General features: G+C 46.0%; 1 protein-coding gene across 5 annotated transcripts; it reads right to left on the bottom strand.

Moving 5' to 3' along the window:
- Nucleotides 1–309: 309 nt before the first annotated feature.
- ATRIP (ATR interacting protein) lies at nt 310–20,877 on the bottom strand. 5 transcript variants are annotated; one of them, XM_053600625.1, is made up of 13 exons: nt 20,535–20,871; nt 15,105–15,235; nt 13,941–14,111; nt 12,531–12,649; nt 9,829–9,986; nt 7,148–7,249; nt 6,195–6,324; nt 5,337–6,026; nt 2,016–2,152; nt 1,764–1,855; nt 1,252–1,332; nt 837–1,089; nt 310–447 (listed from the first exon to the last, which is right to left on the bottom strand). In XM_053600625.1, exons 1-13 carry the CDS (start codon nt 20,776–20,778, stop codon nt 380–382), a joined length of 2,376 nt encoding a protein of 791 aa, XP_053456600.1. In that variant the 5' UTR covers nt 20,779–20,871; the 3' UTR covers nt 310–379. The 5 variants fall into 5 exon arrangements, with proteins under 5 accessions (XP_053456600.1, XP_053456601.1, XP_053456598.1 ...); XM_053600626.1 differs by having other exon boundaries at nt 1,764–1,852; XM_053600623.1 differs by lacking the exon at nt 310–447 and adding an exon at nt 492–580.
- Nucleotides 20,878–23,637: the final 2,760 nt, after the last annotated feature.

The following is a 23,637-nucleotide window of genomic DNA, read 5'->3' as shown; positions in this document are numbered from 1 at the left end:
ACCTGCTGGCCCCACTTTCCTAAGCCTTGGGTTTGGGCCTGGGCCAAGGGCCACCTCCTTCTTCACCACACAATGGTTTCTTCCCATGGCCCCAGCCCAAAATGGTGTGACTCAGAAAAATTCCACTGGCAGGGCAAGGCTTTTTCCTCAGGGCAGATTAGTTACCATGGGGACTAGGTCTCATTTGCAGTCATATACAGGAAGAAGGCTCCCAGCCTCCCTCTCTGGGCTCCCCTCCCACTCAGCCAAACAGATCAGACTCAGGAAACACTACAAGGTTGGCAGGAACTGCCGGTCATTGGTCATTGCTTTTAATCAGTAGATGAGATGAGAAAAGCAGCCATGCTGGTGCACCCATGTGGGCAGATGCTTGTCAGCCTCAGCCACGGTCCATCTCAGGGTCGTCCACATCTGTCTCTGCAGCACAGAGATCATCCAGGGCTGCCTCTGAGCCAAAAGGAAGAAGGTCCTATGGTGAAGGCCCAAAAGTGCTAGGGACTGGGGTAGGCCCCATTTCTCCCCCAATCCCTCACAGGAACTAACCAGTCCCTTCCATGCCCAGGCCTTGCTCCCTCAGCTACTGTAAGCAAAGTGATACAAAGGCAATTCAGACACGGGTATTTCTGGAAAAACCATGACTGCCAGGCTGACTCAACGGATATGAGCAATATGCTCAGAGAAGAACCACAGCAGGAAGGCAATGAAAATGTCTTCAGTGCCAGAAAAGGCCGTGGTAGACAGAAGACTGCTGGGGTAATGACAAGAAGTCTGACTTATCCTCAAACGTAAGAGAGAACTCACACATGGGGCAGGGAAAGGCCCCCTTGCCAGCTCACCTTCACAATCTGTCACGTCAGGAAGCCCTCGAATCAGCATGCTGACCCCCGGCATCACCTGGTCATACTGGTGCAGGACCTCCACACAGTGCACGGAGAAGAGCTTGTCCTTCTGGGACAGGCTGTGCAGCAGCAGCACCGTGTCCCGCAGACACCTCACTGTCCGCTTCTGTTGGTCAGTCTGTGGGGGCCCCCCTGCCCTCCGCACTGTTAGCCACTGTCTGTGTAACATCACTGTGAGAGCTCTGACCACCTGGTGGGGACAGAAGGAGCAGGCTGAGGCCTAGTCTTGCTGTGTCCTGTGCTCTAACAACCTGCTCAGCCTAGGTGAGGAGGGTTGAACTGGGCATGGGGTCCTTGCACAGGGCCACCTTACCCAACAGAGCTGTCACACTGTTGGCCCCTGCTCACTCACCTCCACATTGCACTGGCAGTCGGAGCCAGTTATGGGCGGGGAAGGGCTCTGCACACCAAGCTTAGCCAGGAGCCACACGGCCTAAAATAAGAACAGTTTCTTTTCCATCCCAGGTAGAATGAGAATCCAATACAGAGATTTTCTCAGGCTTCTGCTACAGGACTTCAGTTGCTTTAGCAAATACCTGTCTTCACAAATAGGGCCCAGGAAATGGTATTGTGGGGCCCTCCCAGGCCAGCATCTGCCTCTTCAACACACTTGCCTGCAGGCCCACTTCCAGTCATCGGGCTCCAAAGCCGGGATAGAATCAGTTATCAGGCAATTTTGCCAAGTTGCATAATAACCTGGGGTTCTCCTGCATTGCATCTGTAGTGTGGAGCCCCCAAACTGAGTTTATCACTCTAGCTACTTGATATCAAAACTTCCTTTCTCCCCAGGAAAAGGAGATTCTGTGGGTTTTTAGGATGGGTGGGGTGGTGAGCAGTCTCTAGAAGGGCCTATGGAGGATTTACCTCTTGTTCCAGCTGAAGCCACTGTGTCTCCGAGGCCACTTTGTCAGGCCGTGATGTGATGTACATGTACAGCAACAGCAGGAGGCAGCCTTCTGAAAAGGATGCCCCACTTCTCACTTAGGGTCTCCTTGCTCACCCTGAGCCTGGGCTACTAACTGCAGAAATCCTCAGGAGGCCCCACGCTCCATCCCTGCCACAGCCCTTCCCTCCAATCTGCAGAAGCAGCCCAGCTGCCCACCCACCCCACTTTACCCGATTGGGAACAGAGTTGAGGAGCAAGCTTGTCATGGTCTGCCAGGAGGGAGAGGAACTCAACAGTCAGCAGCACACTAGGCAGGGGTGTTTCTGGGCTGAGGCACCGTGGCAACAACCGGAACATGCACTGGAACCTAAAAGATGGGGGCCCACAGAGATGACACCCTCAACCCAAATTCCATTCCCCATTCTTACCTTATATTAGTAACAAGAAATGAAAGCAGGGCACTATGAATTAGAGGCTTAAGCCAGCCAGACCTGGGTTCAAATGCTGGCCCAGCTACCTCCTAGTTGCTATGAACAAGTGGGTGTTCTCACTGCAAGGCTGCTGTGGCTTAGAGATGACAGGGCCTTATCTGAGACAGCATTACCCAGTAACTGGGACATGTACTCCTGGCCTTCTCATGTTCCAGCCTCAGCCCCCTAACAGAAATGGAAGTCATTAACTCGCATAAGAGAAATATTCTGTGCCTATCAAAGGACTGGCCAGGGGTCCAGAGTGACACACAGACTTGACTATGGTGAATCTTATGAGATCACTGAGATCTCGGCTGAGTGTGGTGGCTCATGCTTGTAATTCTAATACTCTGGGAGGCGGAGGTGGGTGGACTGCCTGAAGTCAGGAGTTCGAGAGTATCTTGAGCAAAAGTGAGACACCCCTCCCGCCCCGCTCCCACCAATTTCTACTAAAAAATAGAAAAACTAGCAGGGCCTAGTGGCACATGCCTGTAGTCCCAGCTATTTGGGAGGCTGAGGCAGGAGGATCACTTGAACCCAAGAATTTGAGGTTGCTATGTGCTATGACAACAGCACTGTGCTCTAGCCAGGGTGACAAAGTGAGACTTTGACTCTCGATAAACCAAACACTAGGGTGGCACCTGTGGTTCAGTGAGTAGGGCGCCGGCCCCATATACCAAGGGTGGTGGGTTCAAACCCAGCCCCAGCCAAACTGCAACAAAAAATAGCCGGGTGTTGTGGTGGGTGCCTGTAGCCCCAGCTACTTGGGAGGCTGAGGGAAGAGAATTGCCTAAACCCAGGAGTTGGAGGTTGCTGTGAGCTGTGATGCCATGGCACTCTACCGAGGGTGATAAAGTGAGACTGTCTCTTTAAAAACAAACAAACACTAAAGAGGGTGACAAAGTAAGACTGCCTCAAAGAAACAAACAAACCCAATAGAAAAGAAGCTGAATGCTCTTTAGATGCCAGGGAATGCAGGGAATGTGCAACTCTTAGGAAATTATAATTTAACTTGATTGTTACCTGATCTCATAACTGGGCTGCAAGTGGCCCCTAACTAATCTGCTAAGTCCTTTATACATAACACAATGGTTTCCAAGTTATTTTTGATAGCTTCAAAACCTTCCTTTTAAATGAAATTTTATGGAGAGCCCCTGGAATCCAAATAGGTAAATCATGCTGCTTTGATTAAAGTTGAGGTAAGACCTAGGTTGTCAAAAGTACCTGGCAACCCTGGCCCCCTTAGGCTACAATAATGCACTAGACCTAGGAAGGCAAAGATGATCTTTTTCTTTTTGCAGTTTTTGGCTGGGGCTGGGTTTGAACCCACCACCTCCAGCATATGGGCCCAGTGCCCTACTCCTTTGAGCCACAGGCGCTGCCCAAGATGATCTTTTTCTAAGCCTGGGTAGGCAAGGACATCCTTTACAAGGCCACTGAGGGACAGGAGACTGCAGCCTTCTTGGCTCCTTATTTTGCATCACATGCTGCTTTAGAGCCCCAACAACATCGCTGACCCCAGCTTTCACTCCAAGGTGAACAGGAAGCTGTGTGGAGTGAGGTTCAGCTTAAGCACATAGGCAGGAAGGAGTTCTGAAAAGAAGCACTGAGTAGGAGATAACGTCAGACAGAGACGGGGCAATGGTTCAGGAGACCCACTGGCTTAAAACCTCAGCATGCCTTATAGGCTTTCAGTTTCCCCTGCCTCAATTCGGGGCTTACACTCAACAAATACTGAGTGCTTACAGTGAGCAGGCTCTGTGCTAGGTGTGAAGTTGCAGGGCCATGATTGTGTCACATGTGCCAGTGAACAGAAGGCATCCTGCCTGCAGTGAGCAGCCATTATATTTTTGAGTGTCTCTGTGGGCAAGCTCAACAGGAATGATGGTGTGTCTACCAAGAGAATTGGTAAGAACATGGTTTCTGGAATTCATTCATTTACCAAGTAAGAAACAAAAAGCCACTGTGAGCTGGGCCCCTGCTGGGTGAAAGGCCTGCCACCTCCAATCCTGCTGTCCACACTGCACTGCAATACTGTGTCCAGCTCTGAGTACCACCTTTAGGATGGATCAGAACAACCCAAAATATTCAGGATTCAGAAGTGTTTTTAGGAAATACGAGTGCCAAGCTCAGATATGCGATGACTTAAGATACGCTGATGGAGTCATTCCAACGTAAGAACTGACCTCTTGCAAGAGTCCTGGGCAGGAGACTGGATTACTGGATGAGAGTGTGAGCTGGATGGTGTTTATAGTTCCTCCCAATCTTGTGCCCCTGGAATCCCAAGTTAGTTATGATAATGTGTTCATTAGTTAGGTTAACTATACTACCACTTCCAACAAATACTAAGAAAAACAGGCAACCTGAGATTCATGCTAGAGGTGGGCACAATGATGATGGTCAGAAACTCTCCACAAGGCCAGCTCATAGGCTGCCGACCCTCCTCATACCCTTTACTCCCTTAAACCCACTCAATTTAAATGTGGTTGTGGTATGTGGTCTTCACCTGATCCATATCTCAGGTTCAAAGGCTTCTAGGTTCAGCCTTTGTCCTGGGGCAGGATCTTCTTCCATAGAGGCTAAAAGCCTCCTTTTATCATGAGTGCCTCTTGCTTACCTATTATTAAGAGGTAGAATGAAACCAAATAAACCACTTTCTTGATTCTCCTAACACCTGGCCCCAGTTCCCATCACTTCAGAACTCTTGGAACCAAGCCTCACAACTGAGTAGGTAAGTCAAGATGTGAACGAAGTACAAGGGTCACATAAGGGCAGAGCCTGTGGCTCAGTGGGTGCCTCATATACCAAGGGTGGCGGGTTCAAACCCAGCCCTGGCCAAACTACAACAACAACAACAACAACAAAAAATAGCCGGGCATTGTGGCAGGCGCCTGTAGTCCCAGCTACTTGGGAGGCTGAGGCAAGAGAATCGCCTAAGTCCAGGAGTTGGAGGTTGCTGTGAGCTGTGTGACACCCCTGTACTCTACTGAGGGTGATAGAGTGAGACTGTCTCTACAAAATAATAATAATAAAAGGTCAGGTAAGACCCACAAAGAATCATGACTCCCTGCGGCTTTATACCTGGGCAAGAAATCAGAGGAAGTGTTTTCAGCTAATTTCACCAAAACCTTAAGGCACTGGCTCAGGACACTGCCTTGGAGGTGACCTGTTGCTGCAGAAGAGAAAGCCAATAGATGAAGAAGCATCTTCAACAGTGGATGCTGTCCTTGGTCATCAGCAACCTCCCTGGGGGCTGAAGTCACATCTCTACGACTATGTCCGTGAACCAGGCCCCTGTTTCCTTCCCCAGCAGCAGAATCCGCCTCCACTCCTGACAGTAATAGACAGACGACTGCTCCACTGTGGCACACCAGGTGCTGAAGAACGCTAAGTGAAGCCACAGAGAAGCCTTCCAGGTTGCAAACTGAGTCCTCAGGGCTGGCCTCTACACCAGAGCTCATGCAGGAGGAACGTGTCGGTGAGTCCCCAGGTACTCCACTTCTCTTAGCTGCTGCCAAATCCTGCAGAGCCTGGCAGTGTAAGCTGATGAAGAACTGCACAAGGGGTAGGAAGTGTATGGCTCCAGGAAGCTGGCAGAGTGGGAAGGCCCTTCTGCCTCCCTCTCCTGGGTCTCCATCACATAAGCTTTCGTCCCTGGCAACCAGACTGAGTCCAGTGAATGCCACTTTCTGTGCTTCTCTCAAGGCTGAGAGGGAAAATGGTCCATCATGATAAACAGTGGTCCTGAGGCCTGAAATCCCAGCCAAGGTACTGGCAACAAATACAAAAGGAAATAGGTAAGTATGGGATGGAAATAAAGTCACAAATAGCCTGGAGGCTCTCTGCATATCCCACAGACCTCCCAGGCTTGTCAGAACAAGAAAGGGATTTGCTTCCTGGGAACTCCTCAAACAAGCTTTCTAGGAGTTTTATGCTTACCTGCCAAACCCTGGTGGTTGCAAGAAGGTGCCAGCGGGAGACTCAGAACAACTGCTCAAGAGGTGGCAAAGGCCTAGGGATGATCCTGGGATTAAAGGCTGCTTCAGGAGTAGGTTTATCAAGATGGCACCTGCAGAAAACAAGGTGACTCTGGAAGGTTCTGACATGGGAGACCTTTTCCATAGCTTCAGAAGGAAAAGGTGAGTTTCTTAGGTGCCAGCTATCCTTTTTTTTTTTTTTTTTGTAGAGACAGAGTCTCACTGTACCGCCCTCGGGTAGAGTGCCGTGGCGTCACACGGCTCACAGCAACCTCCAACTCTTGGGCTTACGCGATTCTCTTGCCTCAGCCTCCCAAGCAGCTGGGACTACAGGCACCCGCCATAACGCCCGGCTATTTTTTGTTGCAGTTTGGCCGGGGCCGGGTTTGAACCCACCACCCTCGGCATATGGGGCCGGCGCCCTACTCACTGAGCCACAGGCGCCGCCCAGGTGCCAGCTATCCTTTAAACCAGTGGTTCTCAACCTTCCTAATGCCACAATGTATTTCCATTTTTTTTTTTTTTTTTGCAGTTTCTGGCCTGGGCTGGGTTTGAACCCGCCACCTCCGACATACGGGGCCGGCGCCCTACCCCTTTGAGCTACAGGCGCCGCCCAGTGTATTTCCATTGTTAAAAAGGGGTCTCGACCCACAGGTTGAGAACCGCTGCTCTAAACTGCCATTAAGCCCAATTAAGATGCCTGTAGATGCAGAAGGCTTTTGGACACACTTGCTCTTGGCCTTTTTTCTTTTTTAGAGTCTTCTGCTTAAGTCATAGACTTCTCCTTCCCTAGACTCTCTGAAGGACTGCCTGGTTCTCAGAGCCCCAGGAAGTTCTCCAGGCAATTCTACTATGTATTACAGAGGACAACTAGAGCAGCGCAGGCCCCCAAAGGAGAAGCAGAGATTCTGGTACCTTGAGTGTTTGATCTCTGCCGCCAGGTGTCTAGAAAGCTTTTCTGGGCCTCTTCTTGCTTTATTGGGTTACCTCTCAGACTGTGGGTCTTATTACCTGAAACTAGATACAATATAAATCAAAACGTTACCACAAAAGTACAGGCATATCAGAAACTCTTATATGTAATGAGTTTAAAACACAGATTATTCTACATCTTCAACCTTGGCTCAGAACAAGAGGCAAAGCAGCTTAAGAGCCCGAGTACCTTTTACCTTCCTCAGATAAAACAAGAACTCATACAAGTAAAGGAAATTAAGCTGTTTGCCTCTCTTCAAGATGATGAAATTAGACAAAAATTGGCTCGGCACCTATAGCTCAGGCAGCTAGGGTGCCAGCCACATACACCGGAGCTAGCATGTTCGAAGCCAGCCCAGGTCAAAAAAAAAATAGCTGGGGGGCGGCGCCTGTGGCTCAGTGGGTAGGGCGCCAGCCTCATATACTGAGGGTGGCGGGTTCAAACCCGGCCCCCGGCCAAACTGCAAACCAAAAAATAGCCGGGCGTTGTGGTGGGCGCCTGTAGTCCCAGCTACTCGGGAGGCTGAGGCAAGAGAATTGCTTAAGCCCAGGAGTTGGAGGTTGCTGTGAGCTGTGTGATGCCACGGCACTCTACCGAGGGCCATAAAGTGAGACTCTGTCTCTACAAAAAAAAAAAAAAAAAAAAAAAAAAATAGTTGTGGCAGGCGCCTGTAGTCCCAGCTACTTGGGAGGCTGAGGCAAGAGAATCGCTTGGGCCCAGGAGTTGGTGTGAGCTGTGATGTCACAGCACTCTACCCAGGGTGATAGCTTGAGACTCTGTCTCAAAAAATAAAATAAATAAAAATAAATAAATTAGGGGCGGTGCCTGTGGCTCAGTCGGTAAGGCACCGGTCCCATATACCGAGGGTGGCGGGTTCAAACCCGGCCCCGGCTGAACTGCAATCAAAAAATAGCTGGGCGTTGTGGCGGGCGCCTGTAGTCCCAGCTACTTGGGAGGCTGAGGCAAGAGAATCGCTTAAGCCCAGGAGTTGGAGGTTGCTGTGAGCTGTGTGATGCCATGGCACTCTACCGAGGGCCATAAAGTGAGACTCTGTCTCTACAAAAAAAAAATAATAAATAAATAAATAAATAAATAAGACAAAAATAGTAATTGCTCACATTTATATGGTGTTTCTTATGTGTCAAACACTGCCCTAAGAGCCTTACATATACAAGCTCATTTGTATTAGGAATTATCATTAGTTTTGTTTTACGGGTAGGGAAACTGAGGCATGGAGGTTAAGAGACTTGCTCAAATCATTTAAGCCAGTAAAAGCAGTATGACTGGGACTCACATCCAGGCTGTTGGGCTCTACTGTCCACTTTTTACACTACCCTATACTGCTCCTTTAGCTGCCAGACACCAAAAATACAAGTTGCGTACAGTTTCTCAGAAGTAGTGTGATGGCCAATGATGTGAAAAGGCTAACAATGGGGAAGACAGTTTATATATTATAAGATAAACAAGCATAGCAGAAACATACTAACATTAGACTGTCTCTCTCCAGAAGCAGCAGCATTCCCTAGTCTGGACTAAGTCATACAAACTCAAGGCTGGACTAGAAAAAGAACACAGGTCCCTACATACTAGCTGTTTCTATAATGGTCAATAGATACTGACTGTGATGGTTTTAAAATATGCCCAGGCTGAGCATGGTGGCTCAGGCTAAGATGGGAGGATCACTCGAGGCCAGGAGTTTGAGGCCAGTCTGGGTAACACAGCAGACCCCATCTCTTAGTAGGACATGGTGGCATGTACCTATAGTCCCACCTACTTGGGAGGCTGAGACATGAGGATCACTTGAATACAGGAGTTCAAGCCTTCCACTGCACTCTATTCTGGGTGACAGAAAGAGGCCCTGTCTTAAAAAACAAACAAACAAACAAACAAAAAAAACAACCCACAAATTATTTAACATAACTCTCTTCAAAAGGAATAGCCTAGCTTCCTTTTCCTTGAATGTGACTCAGTAACTTGCTTCTAACAAATACAATGTAGCAAAAGTGATGCTATGTGACTTCTGAGGCTAGGCCATTAAAAGGATAACTTCTGGACTCCACACCTGTAGCACAGTGGTTATGGTGCCAGCCACATACACCCAAGTTGGCAGGTTTGAACCAGGCCCGGGCGAGATAACCAACAATGACAACTGCAACAAAAAATAGCCGGGCATTGTGGGGTGGGGCCTGTAGTCCCAGCTACTTGGGAGGCTGAGGCAAGAGAATCACTTGAGCCCAAGAGTTTGAGGTTGCTGTGAGGTGTGACACCAAGGGTGATATAGTAAGACTCTGTCTCAAAAAAAAAAAAAAAAAAAAAAAGAAAGGATAGTTTCTACCTGGCTCTCTCTCTGGGTTTACTATCACTAGAGGAAGTCATTCACCAGGTTATGAGGACACTCAGTAGCCCTGTGGAGAGGCCTGTGTGGAGAGAATTATGCCGCCAGCTATTATGTGTGGCACTCTGAAATTGATCTTTCAGCCTCGGATAAGTTGTTAGTGATTTCAGTCCCCATAGAGATAACCTGAATCCCGCTATGCCCTGTCAGACAGAAATTGGGAGAAAATAATTATTGTTGTAAGCCCTAAGTTTGGGTAGTTTGTTATATAGTATTAGACTGACTTACCCTCTCTGCCCACAAGAGGCTTGTATCCTGGCTCTGTCTGGCAGGGGTGGGGAAGGGACATGTTAGCACTAAAAGACTCCTTTGTAGGAAAAGATGTTTTTCCAAATTGTGGAGAATATGCTTCTGGCTTTATAACCACAGAAGGGCTTTTCCTAGGACTGGAAAAAGTTAACTATGAAAGCAAAGAAATGATTCTGCTAAAACCACTTAAAATACTGGGTTATAAAACTAACAAACTTTAAACTTTTCAGGTCTAGGTCTTTTAACCAAAGATTTTATCTGTTACATGCCTGTCATTCTTTGCCAGGATAGCAGTGCAAAATTCTAGGCATTTTGATCCAAATTATGGAAAAGTCTTTATTACCATATTTTTCTAAGCACCCAAAAATATTGGCCATAATTCCCTTACTATTTCTAATTCCACCCAAAATATCTTAACAGAGTTGGAACGATCTTTTTTTTTTTTTTTTGCAGTTTTTGGCTGGGGCTGGGTTTGAACCCGCCACCTCCAGTATATGGGGCTGGTGCCCTACTCCTTTGAGCCACAGGCGCCACTCTTCTTTTTTTTTTGAGACAGAGTCTCACTACGTTGCCCTGGATAGAGTGCCGTGGTGTCACAGCTCACAGCAACCTCAAACTCTTGGGCTTAAGTGATTCTCTTGCCTCAGCCTCCAGAGTAGCTGGGACTACAGGCACCTGCCACAAAGCCCAGCTATTTTTAGAGACAGGGTCTCTATGTTGCTCAGGCTGGCCTCCAACTCCTAAGCTCAGGCAATTCACCTGCCTCAGACTCCCAGAATGCTAGGATCACAATTGAGAGCCACAGTGCCTGGCCTTTGATATTAAATTTTATTTCAATAGGTAAAAATTTATACATCCTCTTAAAAACAAAAATCCAAAGTCAGTAAATGAATCAATTATACAAACATGATTATAACAGTAATTAAAATAGAGATAACATTTTCCCAGTGTACAAATGTCATGGAATTCAAATCATATTTGGATCTTCAGCGATTCAAGTGTATATCCCACACAGTTGGGGTTGGTCAATTTTAAGATAAAGTTCCTCCTCTGCACATGCAGAGACTACCAATTTTTTAACAGTGACAGACTGAATCTAAAGACTTTAATTGAAAGAGGTTTATCAAAATAAATATTAACATTTTGATAACGTTTGAGGTTGCTTTGAGCTATGATGCCACAGCACTCTGCAAGGGTGACAAAGTCAGACTTTGTCTCCAAAAAACAAACAAACAAACAAAAACACCTACTGTTTTCTTTCCCAGAAAAGCATCTCCCCCTCCCTTAGAAATAATCATTGAAAACTGAGTAAGTTCTTTAGTGCCAACATCTTTATGTTAGGGAAGAGGCCTTAATGCTCTGATCTAATCATGCAATGCTGAGACCTTTCTATTACTAATGTGTTAAGAGGACTCCCTCAGCTCTCCTGTCTTATATGGACTACATACAGCATGGAGAGTTCAATTTCATAAGGTGCCCATAATGAGTAAAGGCCGTAGAATGTTCAGTACTAGAAAAAGATGTCCCAACTGACACTGTTCAAATTTCAAGGGCTGACACTGATAGTGCCAGACTTCTCTGGCAGGGAGAGAACAAGACAGAGACTTTAACAAACTGAGCACTTCTGGCAGTAGAGGGGGCTGTTGGACACGTCTCAGGGCAGTATATGAGAAAAAAATCTTACAAGTAGTTGTAACTAAAATACACTCATATTGGGCAGTGCCTGTGGCTCAAGGAGTACGGCGCTAGTCCCATATGCTGGAGGTGGCGGGTTTAAACCCAGCCCCGGCCAAAATCCACAAAAAAAAAAAAAAAAAAAAGAAAATACACTCATATTTGCAGCAAAATCAATTATGTTAAACAAATTACATCAAAATGAAGACTGGCCCAACCCCAGATCAGAGGTCACCTTTCCAGCTTTTTCCAGTCTTCTTTTTTTTCAATAATTATTAAAAAATATATATATATATTTTTAAGCTATTTTATTTTTTTGGAGATAATCTCATTTTGTCACCTTTGGTAGAGTGCCATGGTGTGATAGCTCACAGCAACCTCAAACTCTTGAGCTCAATGATTCTCGTACCTTAACCTCCCGAGTAGCTGGGACTATAGGTGCCTGCCACAATGCTCTGCTATTTTTGTTTTTTATAGAGACGTGGTCTTGATCTGGTTCAGACTGGTCTCAAACCTGTGAGTGCAGGCAATCTACCCACCTTAGCCTCCCAGAGTGCTAGGATTATCAGCGTGAGCCACCACACCTGGCCTTAAAAAATTTTTTTGTTTAAATTTCAGATTAATATGAGTGCACAAATGATTAGATTACAATGTTTACTTTTCTTAGGTAAGGTTCCTATTGTAGTTGTATCCCACATCCAGAGAGTATGCCATATACCCTTACATTGTGCCTGTTAGGTGGGAGTACACTAAGCTTTTACTAGTTTTAAGAAACTGTGTTTATAAGGTCCCATAGAGAGGAAGCACTATTAGAGTACGGGCTTTTCTGCTGTGATGCCTCTACCCATTCAAGTCTCATCCAAACCACCTTGAATCCTCCAGAGAGGAGGATTTCTGCCCAGGTGGTAGAATCTAAATGGCTTTTTTTAAGGACTAGTTTGATATTGTTATACAGACTTTCATTTAACAATGCAAAACTGAACTAACACCTCCAGCACCATCATTACCTGACATGGGAAATGGAGGGAGCAGTGAGTTTATTTGCTCGTTCACTGCTCTGAAGTTTTGTCCTTAATTCGTTCATCTCTGCATCTTTAAACTGGAGTTCAGACTGCAGTGATTGGAGCTGGAAGGAAAAAGAAACAAACTTGTAATCGTCCCATCATATACATGAAAATACCTCTAGGTTTCAAAATCCCAAGCTAGTAAAGGAAAAAACGAAAAATACATATGAAAGTACACCCTGGGTTGAGCATGGAGGTTCATGCCTGTAATCCCAGCACTTTGAGAGGCTGAAGTGGGAGAATCACTTGAGCCCAGGAGTTCAAGGCTATAGTGAACTATGATTATGCCACTGCACTCTAGCCTGGGGTGACAGAGTGAGATGATCCCCTTGTGTAAGAGGAAAAAAAAAAAAAGAAAGTCTGCTGTGATGTAAATGTTCTAAAAATCAAACATTAGCTTTCTTCCTAATGACAACATGGTGCTCTAGAAAGATATTTGACTAACTATTGTGAGGGTTCAAATATCAGCTCTACCATTTACTTAGCCTGAGACTTTTGACATCTATACTATTAAATACTTGGCTTCGTCATGGTTGGAGCGATTATGTAGAACAATGAATTTAACACATCTAGCACAGAGCCTTCCTCAGAATTTCAGAATTTGAAATGAGAGAGGCCAAATCTTAACTATCTCTGGAGTTATAAAATATGAGCCCAGGACTTTATGGAGAAAGCAAACTCTGAAAATCAGGCTGGAGACTATCTATTGCATAGAGAATAAAAACGTGTCCTGGCCAGGTTTAAATCATTCAAAGCCCCAGCACACATCTGTTTTTCCCAGACTTGGGAAGCCAATACGTTTCCTCCAAGTTAGTTCAATTAAATTTATTTTTTAATTAATTAATTAATTAATTTTTGAAACAGAGTGTCACTTTGTTGCCCTTGGGTAGAGTGCTATGGCGTCATAGCTCACAGCAACCTCATACTCTTGGGCTCAAGCGATTCTCTTGCCTCAGCCTCCCAAGTAGCTGGGACTACAGGGGCCTGCCACAATGCCCAGCTATTTTTTGGTTGTAGTTGTCATTGTTTGGCAGGCCCGGGCTGGATTCGAACCTGCCAGCTCCAGTGTATGTGGCTGGCACCCTAGCTTCTGAGCTACAGGAGACGAGCCGTCCAGCTATTTTTAGAGATGGGGTCTTGCTCTTGTTCAAAGTGTTCTTGAACCCGTGAGCTATCCATCCACCTCAGCCTCCCAGAGTGCTAGGATTGTAGGTATGAGCCACCACACCCAGACTTATATTGAGTTTCTGACCTACCAAAAAGGCTCTAATTTAAACCTGTTTCTAGAAATTCTAATCTAGTGAGCAGGCAAAGCTGGTATCCATAACATGCAAAACCAATGTTCTGGCTCACCTTTTTAGAGAACTCTTTTTCTTTGTCACTGAGTGCTTGGGTTTTCTCTTGCTCAAGAAGAAAATGTGATTTTCTCTGTTCCTCTAGAATAGATTCTGTCTGATGCAGTGAGTCCCGCAAAATTTTAATTTCTCCATTCTTAATGAGGACTTCTTCTTCCATTGCCTTCAGCTATAAATCCCAAATTAAACTTGTGAAAAGTTGGTAAAGGAAAATGACTTATGTATTTTGTTTTAATATGTAGCTGAGATAGAGAAAGCACAGAAAAAACATGCCCAACACACTAATTAACGCTCAAAATATATCTGTACCAACCAGACATCACCATGGTTTGCTAGGCTTGTTCATGAGATAGCTTATATCCAGTAAGATAGGTTAGAGATATACTTGTCACTTACATATGCAGATTCTTTAGGCTCTAAGAGGCATTTAACAATCTAGGTCACACACTTCACAGAATTCAAAGTCGACATTATGTTCCTGCTTTTCTGAGGAACCTGTATATGATCATATGAAGGATGTCTGCTTTCTTGCAAAACTGCTAATGAAAATAGCAACCATTATGATAACGTGTTCTTCCTCTTTTTTTAAATGATGTGTTCTTCATACAAAGATAAATGCTATTATTCATCTCACTACCAAATAATCTGTATCTTTTTTTGGATCTGCTATACAGCATTTTTTTTTAATCTTACTTTGGCTATTAGAAATCTCACAATTTAGTTTCTTTTAGCTGAATTTTTCTGGTTTTTTTTCTCCAGCATTCTCTCATTTCATGGGGATGAATCTAGACTCTTGTTTAAAAACTTTTATATAGGGCAGCACCTGAAGCTTAGTGGGTAAGGTGCCGGCCACATACACCAAGGCTGGTGGGTTCAAATTCGGCCAGGGCCAGCTAACACAATGACAACTACAACCAAAAAATAGCCAGGCACTGTGGCGGACACCTGTAGTCCCGGGGGCTTGGGAGGCTGAGGCAAGAGAATTGCTTGAGCCCAAGAGATGGAGGTTGCTGTAAGCTGTGACGCCACAGCACTCTACCCAGGGCAACAGTTTGAGACTGTCTCCAAAAAAAAAAAAACAACAAAAAAAAAAACTTTTATATATTTCATCATAGAATGAATAAGTGAAATGAATTTGCTACAAAAACCAGAAATCACTTACCTTTTCTCTAAGTTCTTCGTATTGTGCCTGAAGTACCTCTAATTCGAAATTATCTTTAACTGGAATACTTGCTCTGTTTTTCTCTGCAGGGTTTTTTGACATTCCATCTAACTTGTGGACCTTATGTACACCTGTAAGAAACAGTTCCCATATTTTTAGAAGCAGAACTTTAATTTTATATGACATATGCTATGGAGAGCTAAAAAAATTTTAGGACTACATGTTTTCTTTTATTTCTTACCAAAATGGAATCCACTGTGTTGAAGACTCTTGATATTATGTGGTTGTCTAATCATTTTTTATATAATAGAATAAAATCTGGCTCAGCACCTGTAGCTCATGTGGCTAGGGTGCCAGCCACATACACTGGAGCTGGCGGGTTCGAACCCAGCCCAGGCCTGCCAAACAACAATGACAACTACAACCAAAAAATAGCCGGCATTATAGTGGGCACCTATAGTCCCAGCTACTTGCGAGGCTGAAGCAAGAAAAATGCTTAAGCCCAAGAGTTGGAGGTTGCTCTGAGCTGTGACACCACGGCACTCTACCCAGGGTGACAGAGTGAGACTCTGTCTCAAAAAAAAAAAAGAAAAAGAAGACGAAAATCTAGTCTGATCATGGTCATCAAATGGATTTGTTTGGAAAGTTCAGTATTATTTTGAATTTTTTCCCCTTGGTACAGTACTGTGGTGTCAGAGCTCATAGCAACCTCAAACTCTTGGGCTTAAGTAATTCTCTTGCCTCAGCCTCCCAAGTAGCTGGCACTACAGGCATCCACCATAATGTCTGGCTATCCTTTTTTTTTTGTTATTGTTTTAACAGGCCTTGGCTGGGTTCAAACCTACCAGCCTTGGTGCATGTGGCAAGCACCCTAACCACTAAACTACAGGTGCTGAGCCTTGAATTTTTTTTTTTTTTACATCAGGGTAACTATAAATTTGACTGGATAACTCAACTTTTTGTTGTATTGTTTTGTTCTTGGCTATAATACTTGTGATCCATGGAGAATTACATTGACTAACAGTACAAAGTACATATGCATTTCCCCAATGAATTGTGCAAACTTAATTTTTATGGAAGATTGTATCTTTTTTATTTTTTTTTGCCGGGTTTGAACCCGCCACCCGCGGTATATGGGGCTGGCGCCTTACCGACTGAGCCACAGGCGCCACCCGGAAGATTGTATCTTAAATCAATGTTATGCTCTTTTTTTTTTTTTTTTTTGAGACAGAGTCTCACCATGTCGCCCTTGGTAGAGTGCCATGGTGTCACAGCTCACAGCAACCTCAAACTCTTGGGCTTAAGCAATTCTCTTGCTTCAACCTCTCAGGTAGGTGGGATTACAGGTGCTTGCCATAACGCCTGGCTAGTTTTTGTTGCAGTTATCATTGTTGTTTAGCTGACCTGGGCTAGGTTTGAACCCAGCTCCCACGGTGTATGTGGCTGGTGCCGTAACCACTGTGCTATGGGCGCTGAGCCTCTTATACCACTTCTTGAGAAGGAAGTTCCAATTTGAAATTGTATCATTTCTTGGGTGGTGCCTTGGCTCAGTGAGTAGGGCGCTGGCCTCATATACTGAGGGTGGCGTGGTTTGAACCCAGCCCCGGACAAACTGCAACAAAAAAACAGCTGGGTGTTGTGGCAGGTGCCTGTAGTCCCAGCTACTCCGGAGACTAAGGCAAGAGAATCGCCTAAGCCCAAGAGCTGGAGGTTGCTGTGAGCTGTGACGCTACAGCACTCTACTGAGGGCAACAAAGTGAGACTCTGTCTCTAAAAAAAAAGAAAGAAACTGTATCATTTCTTTCCTTTCCGGAGGCCTGCAGCTCAGTGACTAGGGCGTTGGCCCCATATACCAAGGGTGGTGGGTTCAAACCTGGCCCAGGCCAAACTGCAACAATAAAAAAGAAATTGTATCATTTATTTCAAAATGAAAGGCAGCGCTTAGTTAAATAAAAGATTGATGCTATCTTTCAAGACATTTCCTCTTCACTCTGTCTTATTAAAATAAAACTTGGCAGGTCCTTATGAAAAATACTATGAGGGTTTCCAATAACCATCTTTTAGAGCAGCGGTTCTCAACCTGTGGGTCAGGACCCCTTTGGGGATCGAATGACCTTTTCACAGGGGTCGCCTAAACACATCCTGCATATCAGATATTTACATTATGATTCATAATAGTAGCAAAATTACAGTCATGAAGTAACAACGAAAATAATTGTATGGTTGGGGGTCACCACAACATGAGGAACTGTATTAAAGGGCCCGGGCATTAGTAAGGTTGAGAACCACTGTTTTAGAGTTAACTGAAGAAAAAAAAACAACAAACAAAAACAGTTGCCATGTACCTTTCAGGCCTCTACATTTTCCCACATCTGCCAGAAAATGTTGAAAAAAAAAATCATTTTTGAAAACAAAGTACAGGGCGGCACCCATAGTTCAGTGATTAGGGTATCAAGCACATACACTGAGGGTGGTGGGTTCTTGAACCCGGCCTGAGCCAGCTAAACAACAATAACAACTGCCAACAAGAACAAAAAAAAAAATAGCTGGGTATTGTGGTAGACGCCTGTAATCCCAGCTACTTGGGAGGCCGAGGCAAGAGAATTGTTTACGCCCAAGAGTTTGAGGTTGCTGTGACCTGTGAAGCCACTGGCATTCTACTCAGGGTGACAGCTTGAGACTGTGTCTCAAAAAAAAAGAAAGAAAGTAGAGAAAGCTCTTGTAAACAATATGGGTATTTTCCAACCTAAGAAAATGATTCAAACTCACAAATGATCCTTTAAAGATTCTATCACCCTTTCCTCATTTCTTACCCAATTTCAAGAGTCTCATCTAAAGGCTAAAAGGTGATGTGGGGCTCTCACCAGCCAGAACTCAGTGATTTATTATTCAACAATATTTACTGAGCACCTACAATACACTAGGCGCAATGTTAGTATTTAACAGTATGATGCAATGCTGAGGAAAATAGTATAGAGGCAGACCTTGGTCATAGAACATTTAACAAATATATAAATAAACGTAAAATTACAACTGTGATATAGCTGCAGAGAACAAACACAGGAAAGCCTACAGAAGGGCAGACTGACCCAAGTGGAATGACTGGAGCATTAGTCTTCCCCTCAGGAAGACTTGAATGAGATGACAGCTGACAAGCAGGGGTTAACCAGATGAGTAGAGATGAATGGATGGAAAGAACACTTGGTATACAAGAAAGAACAATGTATAAAGTTCTTGTATTGTAAAGAATGAAGGAGGGTTGGCTTGGTGCCCGGCCACACCTGCCACATACACAGAGGCTGGCTGGTGGGTAGGAGCCTATCTCGGGCCACCTAAGCAACAATGATAATTGCAACAGAAAAGTAGCCAGGCATTGTGGTAGGCGCTTGTAGTCCCAGCTACTTGGGAGGCTGATAAAAGAATTGCTTCAGCTCAAGAGTTTGAGGTTGCTGTGAGCTGTGATGCTACAGCACTCTACCAAGGGCAACATAGTGAGACTGTCTCAACAACAATAAAAAAAAAAAAGATGAAGGAGAGTTAGTGTAGCTAGAATCTAGAAAGTAGGAAAGGGCCCATGCTGGGTCTTGAAGGCCTTGTTAAGGGTTTTGTTCTTTTTTTTTTTTTTTTTTTTTGAGACAAAGTTTCATTTTGTCACCTTGGTAGAGTGCCCTGGCATCATAGCTCACAGCAACCTCGGACTCCTGGGCTCAAGCGATTCTCTTGCCTCAGCCTCCTGAGTAGCTGGGACCACAGGAACCCACCACAATGCCCAGCTATTTTTAGAGACAGGGTCTCGCTCTTGCTCAGGCTGGTCTTGAACCTGTGAGCTCAGGCAATCCACCTGCACTGGCCTCCTAGAGTGCTAGGATTACAGGCATGACCCACTGTGCCCGGCCTATGATTTTGTTCTTTATACTAGTAACAGTGGGAAGTCATTAAAAGACTTTCAGTGAGATGCTCATATGCACCTGTGTGACACACAGCCCCATACGAGTTTTGAAAAGATCACTGTGAAGATGACTTGTAGGGAGTCAAGACTGGAAATGGGGAGCCAATTTAGCAGATTACTGTCCAAGGGAGGAATCATGGTGGCAAAGATCAGGGAGCTGGTAGAAAGGATGCAAACAGAATGGATTCCAGAGATGGATAAAGAAAGTAGACAGGTGGGTGGTGCCTGTGGCTCAAGGAGTAGGGGCCAGTCCCATATGCCGAAGGTGGCGGGTTCAAACCTAGCCCTGGCCAAAAACCACAAAAAAAAAAAGGATTCAAAGAAAGTAGACAGGATTTGGAAAAGAATTAGATGTAGGGTAAAGGAAGGGGAAATAGTTGCCTTGTGGAACATTTGGTCATCAACCAGTGTTTTATGAATGTCTGCTTTGCAAGTACAGTTCTGAAGATTTTGAAGGAGGACTGAGTTTCCAGGAAATGACTGTGTTGAGTTTAAGATACCTGTAATCCTAGCACTCTGGGAGGCCAAGGCAGGTGGACTGCTTGAGCTGAGGAGTTTGAGACCAGCCTGAGCAAAAGCAAGACCCTGTCTCTAAAAACTACAGGTAGTGGGTACCTGTAGTCTCAGCTACTTGGGAGGCTCAGGCAAGAGGATCACTTGAGCCCAGGAGTTTTGAGGTTGCTGTAAGCTATGACTTCATAGCACTCTAGCCTGTTGGCAACTCTGTCTCAAGAAAAAACAAACCGGGCGGCGCCTGTGGCTCAAGGAGTAGGGCACCGGTCCCCTATGCGGGAGGTGGCAGGTTGAAACCTAGCCCTGGCCAAAAACCACAAAAAAACAAAAAAGAAAAAACAAACCCCTCCAAAATCCTTTTTCTTTCTGGGAGCCCCACAAGACTTCACTCATTCCTTATGTAGAATGTAATCTCCATTTAGGAAGTAGTTTTTGTATTTTCATCAATGCTAGGTCTGCTTCTGTTCTGAATGTTTGGGACCTTAGCAGTTTATTGGTTGTATAAAAGAATACATTTCCCTTAATTCTTGCCCGTGCCAGGCTCCTCCCACGCTCACACTGCCCAAGGGGAACAGCAGGCTTCGTGAAATCTAAATCTTCCCCCAAACCTGTCCCAAGACTGGATCCCCATGAGCGGGTAGCGATAGTTAATGATGGTGGTGTGTTCCACCGGCTGTAAGGATCTCTGCTTAGAACCAAGAACCAAGTAGCCTAAATTTTGGAAAATAAAATAAAATGTCAACCTCGTTTTCTGTATTTATGTGGTTTTCTGACATTCTTTATATGTTTCTCCCTCAAATCTAACGACCTTTTGGAACACAACCTCTGCTTCAATCAGGGTGCTCCTACATGTTTTAAAGGCGAAAGCGCACGTCGGGCAAGACACCGGAAGCTCCAAGGCCGCAGGCTTCCAGGGGATCCCGAGCGGATGCAGCGCCCTTGGGGGCACAGGCCGCAGGCGCACTCACCGGACATGCCCCGGGGCGCCGCGCACTGGCTTAGGGCCTGTGACGCAAGGCTGTCGAGCTCCTCCAGGTCGTCGGCAGTGAAGTCCTCGTGCGCGCCGAAGGGGTCTTCGGGATCCGGCGCTGCGGCTGCTGGGGCGCCCCGGGCCCGCTTGCTCGGTGGGCACCCAGTGCCTGGCAGCGGGCCCGGGCGAGGCGCCGGCGGCTCATTCCGCCTCCTGGTGCCCGGCACGGGGGTCGCAGCCATGCCTCCTGCAGCCCCCAGTACCCTTGAGCGCTAAGTCTGACCGTGCCGCCGCAAGGACTAAGCGCAGGACTAACCGCCCGCGCGCCGCGGATCGCCTCAGTCGCTAGGGCCCCGCCCCCGAGCCCACAGGCCAATCAGCTGCAGGTCGACTGGCGACGAGGATGACCTACATCCGAGCGCGCCGCCCCGCCCCGCCCAATCGAGTGCCAGCCAGTTGAGGTTGCGCCCACTCCTTTCGGCCTTCCGGGGCCAGCGCATGGATTCAGTACGACTGCTTCCGATACTCGTAGCCGGCTGGTCCCAGTTAACCCAAATGCGCGTTCACGGCATGCCAGCCCCACTATAAGGGTGGTTCTGCGCCGTTCTCTATCACTCTGTGGAATGCAGAATCGCGTGGGAGCAGTTCACTCGTGTTGTTTGAGGCGAGGCAGGCAGCATTCAGGGATCTGGTTTCCGTGGCCGGGTTCTCCTCTTGCAGGACCCACCTCTCATATATCCCAGTACTCTCTTGGTGGGGAGTACGAATAGAGCTGTTGTGAGCAGACATCTTCGAGAATAGTATATATTTGAAATGTGTGCACTTGAGGTAGGGCCGGGGAGGAGGAAAGTGCGAGGAGTAGTGATCCTGAGAAAGGCATGTATGCCTGTGTCGGAGGGTGTGAGAACTGCTTGGGCTGTTAACATTCATTCATCCATTCCTTCCCCTGAGAATGCTGGAATGTTTTTCCCAAAACTCTCTGTAGAGATGAATGCGGCTCATGTCTAGGAAGACTCCCCTGTAAGTAGCACTTGGGCTGTTCTCTGTCCTACAGGTTGAATGAAACTTATCCAGATAAAGGGGTAGGAGGCTGCCACAAAGACTTAAGACGGATGAGAATTCAAGGTATTCTTCTGGTTATACAACCAAGACCGAAAGGGAGGCCACGCAAGTGCCAGGTAAGAGTTACCTATGGCCAAGAGAGAAGGTAAGGCTTCACAGAGGGGCAAGGATTTGAACCGGACTTGAGTGCCTGACAGGATTTTATTGGGCAGCAATGGTGTGCATTGGGCCTTGTCTTAACAGCAATAGGGAATTGGAATTGGAGAGTAACAGGAATAAGACTGATGTCTGCTCAGTGCCAAATTGAGCCTGTGAGCGTCCTGCAGATGTTTGTGAAGGCATTAAATACAAAGGGGATTAAATAAAAAGATTAAATGAAAGGGATATTAAGCCAGGTGCAGTGGCTTACACCTGTAATTTCAGCACTCTGTCCCCAGGGTAGACTGCCATGGTGTCATAATTTACAGTAACCTCAAACTCCTGGGCTCAGGTGATCCTCTTGCTTCAGCCTCCCAAGTAGTTGGAACTACAGGTGTCCACCACGATGCCCAGCTAATTTTTCTATATTTAGTAGAGACTGGATCTTGCTCTTGCTGGTCTTGAACTCCTGAGCTCAAGTGATCCATCCACCTTGGGCTCCCAGAGGGCCAGGATTACAGGCGTAAGTCACTGCACCCGCCTAAGTGGGTTTTTTTTTTTTGTTGTTTTTGACCTTTATTTCTCAGTGGGTTTTTTTTTTAAGCAACTGATAGGTTTCCTGATAACTGCTCAAATGTTGAATTGCTTAATTGCTGTGGTCTTTGGTCCTGGAAAGAGACAGGATTGTTCATTTGTTGGGAGGGATTAGGTTCCTCCAAGTAAAAGAGGAGTGACTTCTTAGGAGCAGTGTTCACTGGTGCTCAGAAGGGTTCTTTTAGCAGCACAGAGATGGGTGGCAATGCCCCATAGGGAATGCCTAAAGCCCAAAGAAGGTGCTGCTGGCTATGCAACTTTCTGGAGAGGAACAAAGCAGGCACAGGCTGTTTTTTGTTAGTCCATCATCTAGTCATAAAACAGGTTTCAACCTATGAAAACCCTTTCCCTTTTTTCTTTTTTTAATAGATTTATTTTTTTGGCTGGGGCGGGGTTTGAACCCATCACCCCCAGTATATGGTGCCAGCACCATACTCCTTGAGCCATAGGCACCGCCCTGGGTTTTCTTTTTTGAGACAGTCTCAAGCTATCTCCCCTGGGTAGAGTGACATAGCATCTTAGCTCACAGCAACCTCCAACTCTTGGGATCAAGCGATCCTCCTGCCTCAGCCTCCCAAGGAGCTGGGACTACAGGCACCTGCCACAATGCTTGGCTAATTTTGTCTTTAGTAGAGACAGGGCCTTGCTCTTGCTCAGGTGATCCTCCTGCCTCAGCCTCTCAGAGTGCTAGGATTAATGGCATGACAGGGAAACATGGCTCTTAAGAGACTTTTAGGGCCAGGCTAGGTGGCTCACACCTGTAATCCTAGCACTCTGGGAGGCTGGGGTTGGTGGATCACTGGAGCTCAGGAATTGGAGAACAGCCTGAGCAAGAGTGAGACCTTGTTTCTACCAAAAAGAGGAAAAACTGGTTGGGTGTAATGGCCCAGCCCTGTAGCCCCAGCTACTCGGGAAGCTGAGGCAAGAGGATCACTTGAGCCCAACCAAGAGCTGTGAGCTATTATATTATGATGCCATGGCACTTTACACAGGGGGGTCGGGGGAGACAGAGACTATCTCAAAAAAAAAAAAAAAAAAATAGAAAATTAATACTTTCGTTGGGGAAAAGGGAGAGCAGAGGAAGGGGGGTGGGTGGTCAAGGTGTGTGACACATCTTTTGGGGGCAAGACACAATTATAAGAGGGACTTTACCTAACAAATGCAATCAATGCAACCTGGTTTTTTGTACCCTTGATGCATCTCCAATTAAAAAAAAAAGAGAAAAAGACTTTCAGTAACCTTTTTCCTTTCCCTTTTTCTCTTAATAGTGCATATTATTTGCCCTGCCTCCCCACCACAATAAAGTT

This window comes from Nycticebus coucang, chromosome 8, assembly GCF_027406575.1.
Source record: "Nycticebus coucang isolate mNycCou1 chromosome 8, mNycCou1.pri, whole genome shotgun sequence".
In the NCBI taxonomy this organism is placed as follows: Eukaryota; Metazoa; Chordata; class Mammalia; order Primates; family Lorisidae; genus Nycticebus; species Nycticebus coucang.
Note: the sequence above shows the minus strand (reverse complement) of the source record. Positions and strands in the feature narration are given on the sequence as shown.

Excerpts from the sequence above, each read along its gene's own strand:
- ATRIP (XM_053600621.1), bottom strand. The coding sequence starts at position 20,778 with ATGGCTGCGACCCCCGTGCCGGGCACCAGGAGGCGGAATGAGCCGCCG. Across the intron at positions 15,236-20,534 it reads GGCGCCCCGGGGCATGTCCG|GTGTACATAAGGTCCACAAG; the intron begins GTGAGTGCGCCT and ends TGTTTCTTACAG. Across the intron at positions 14,112-15,104 it reads ACGAAGAACTTAGAGAAAAG|CTGAAGGCAATGGAAGAAGA; the intron begins GTAAGTGATTTC and ends TGGGATTTATAG.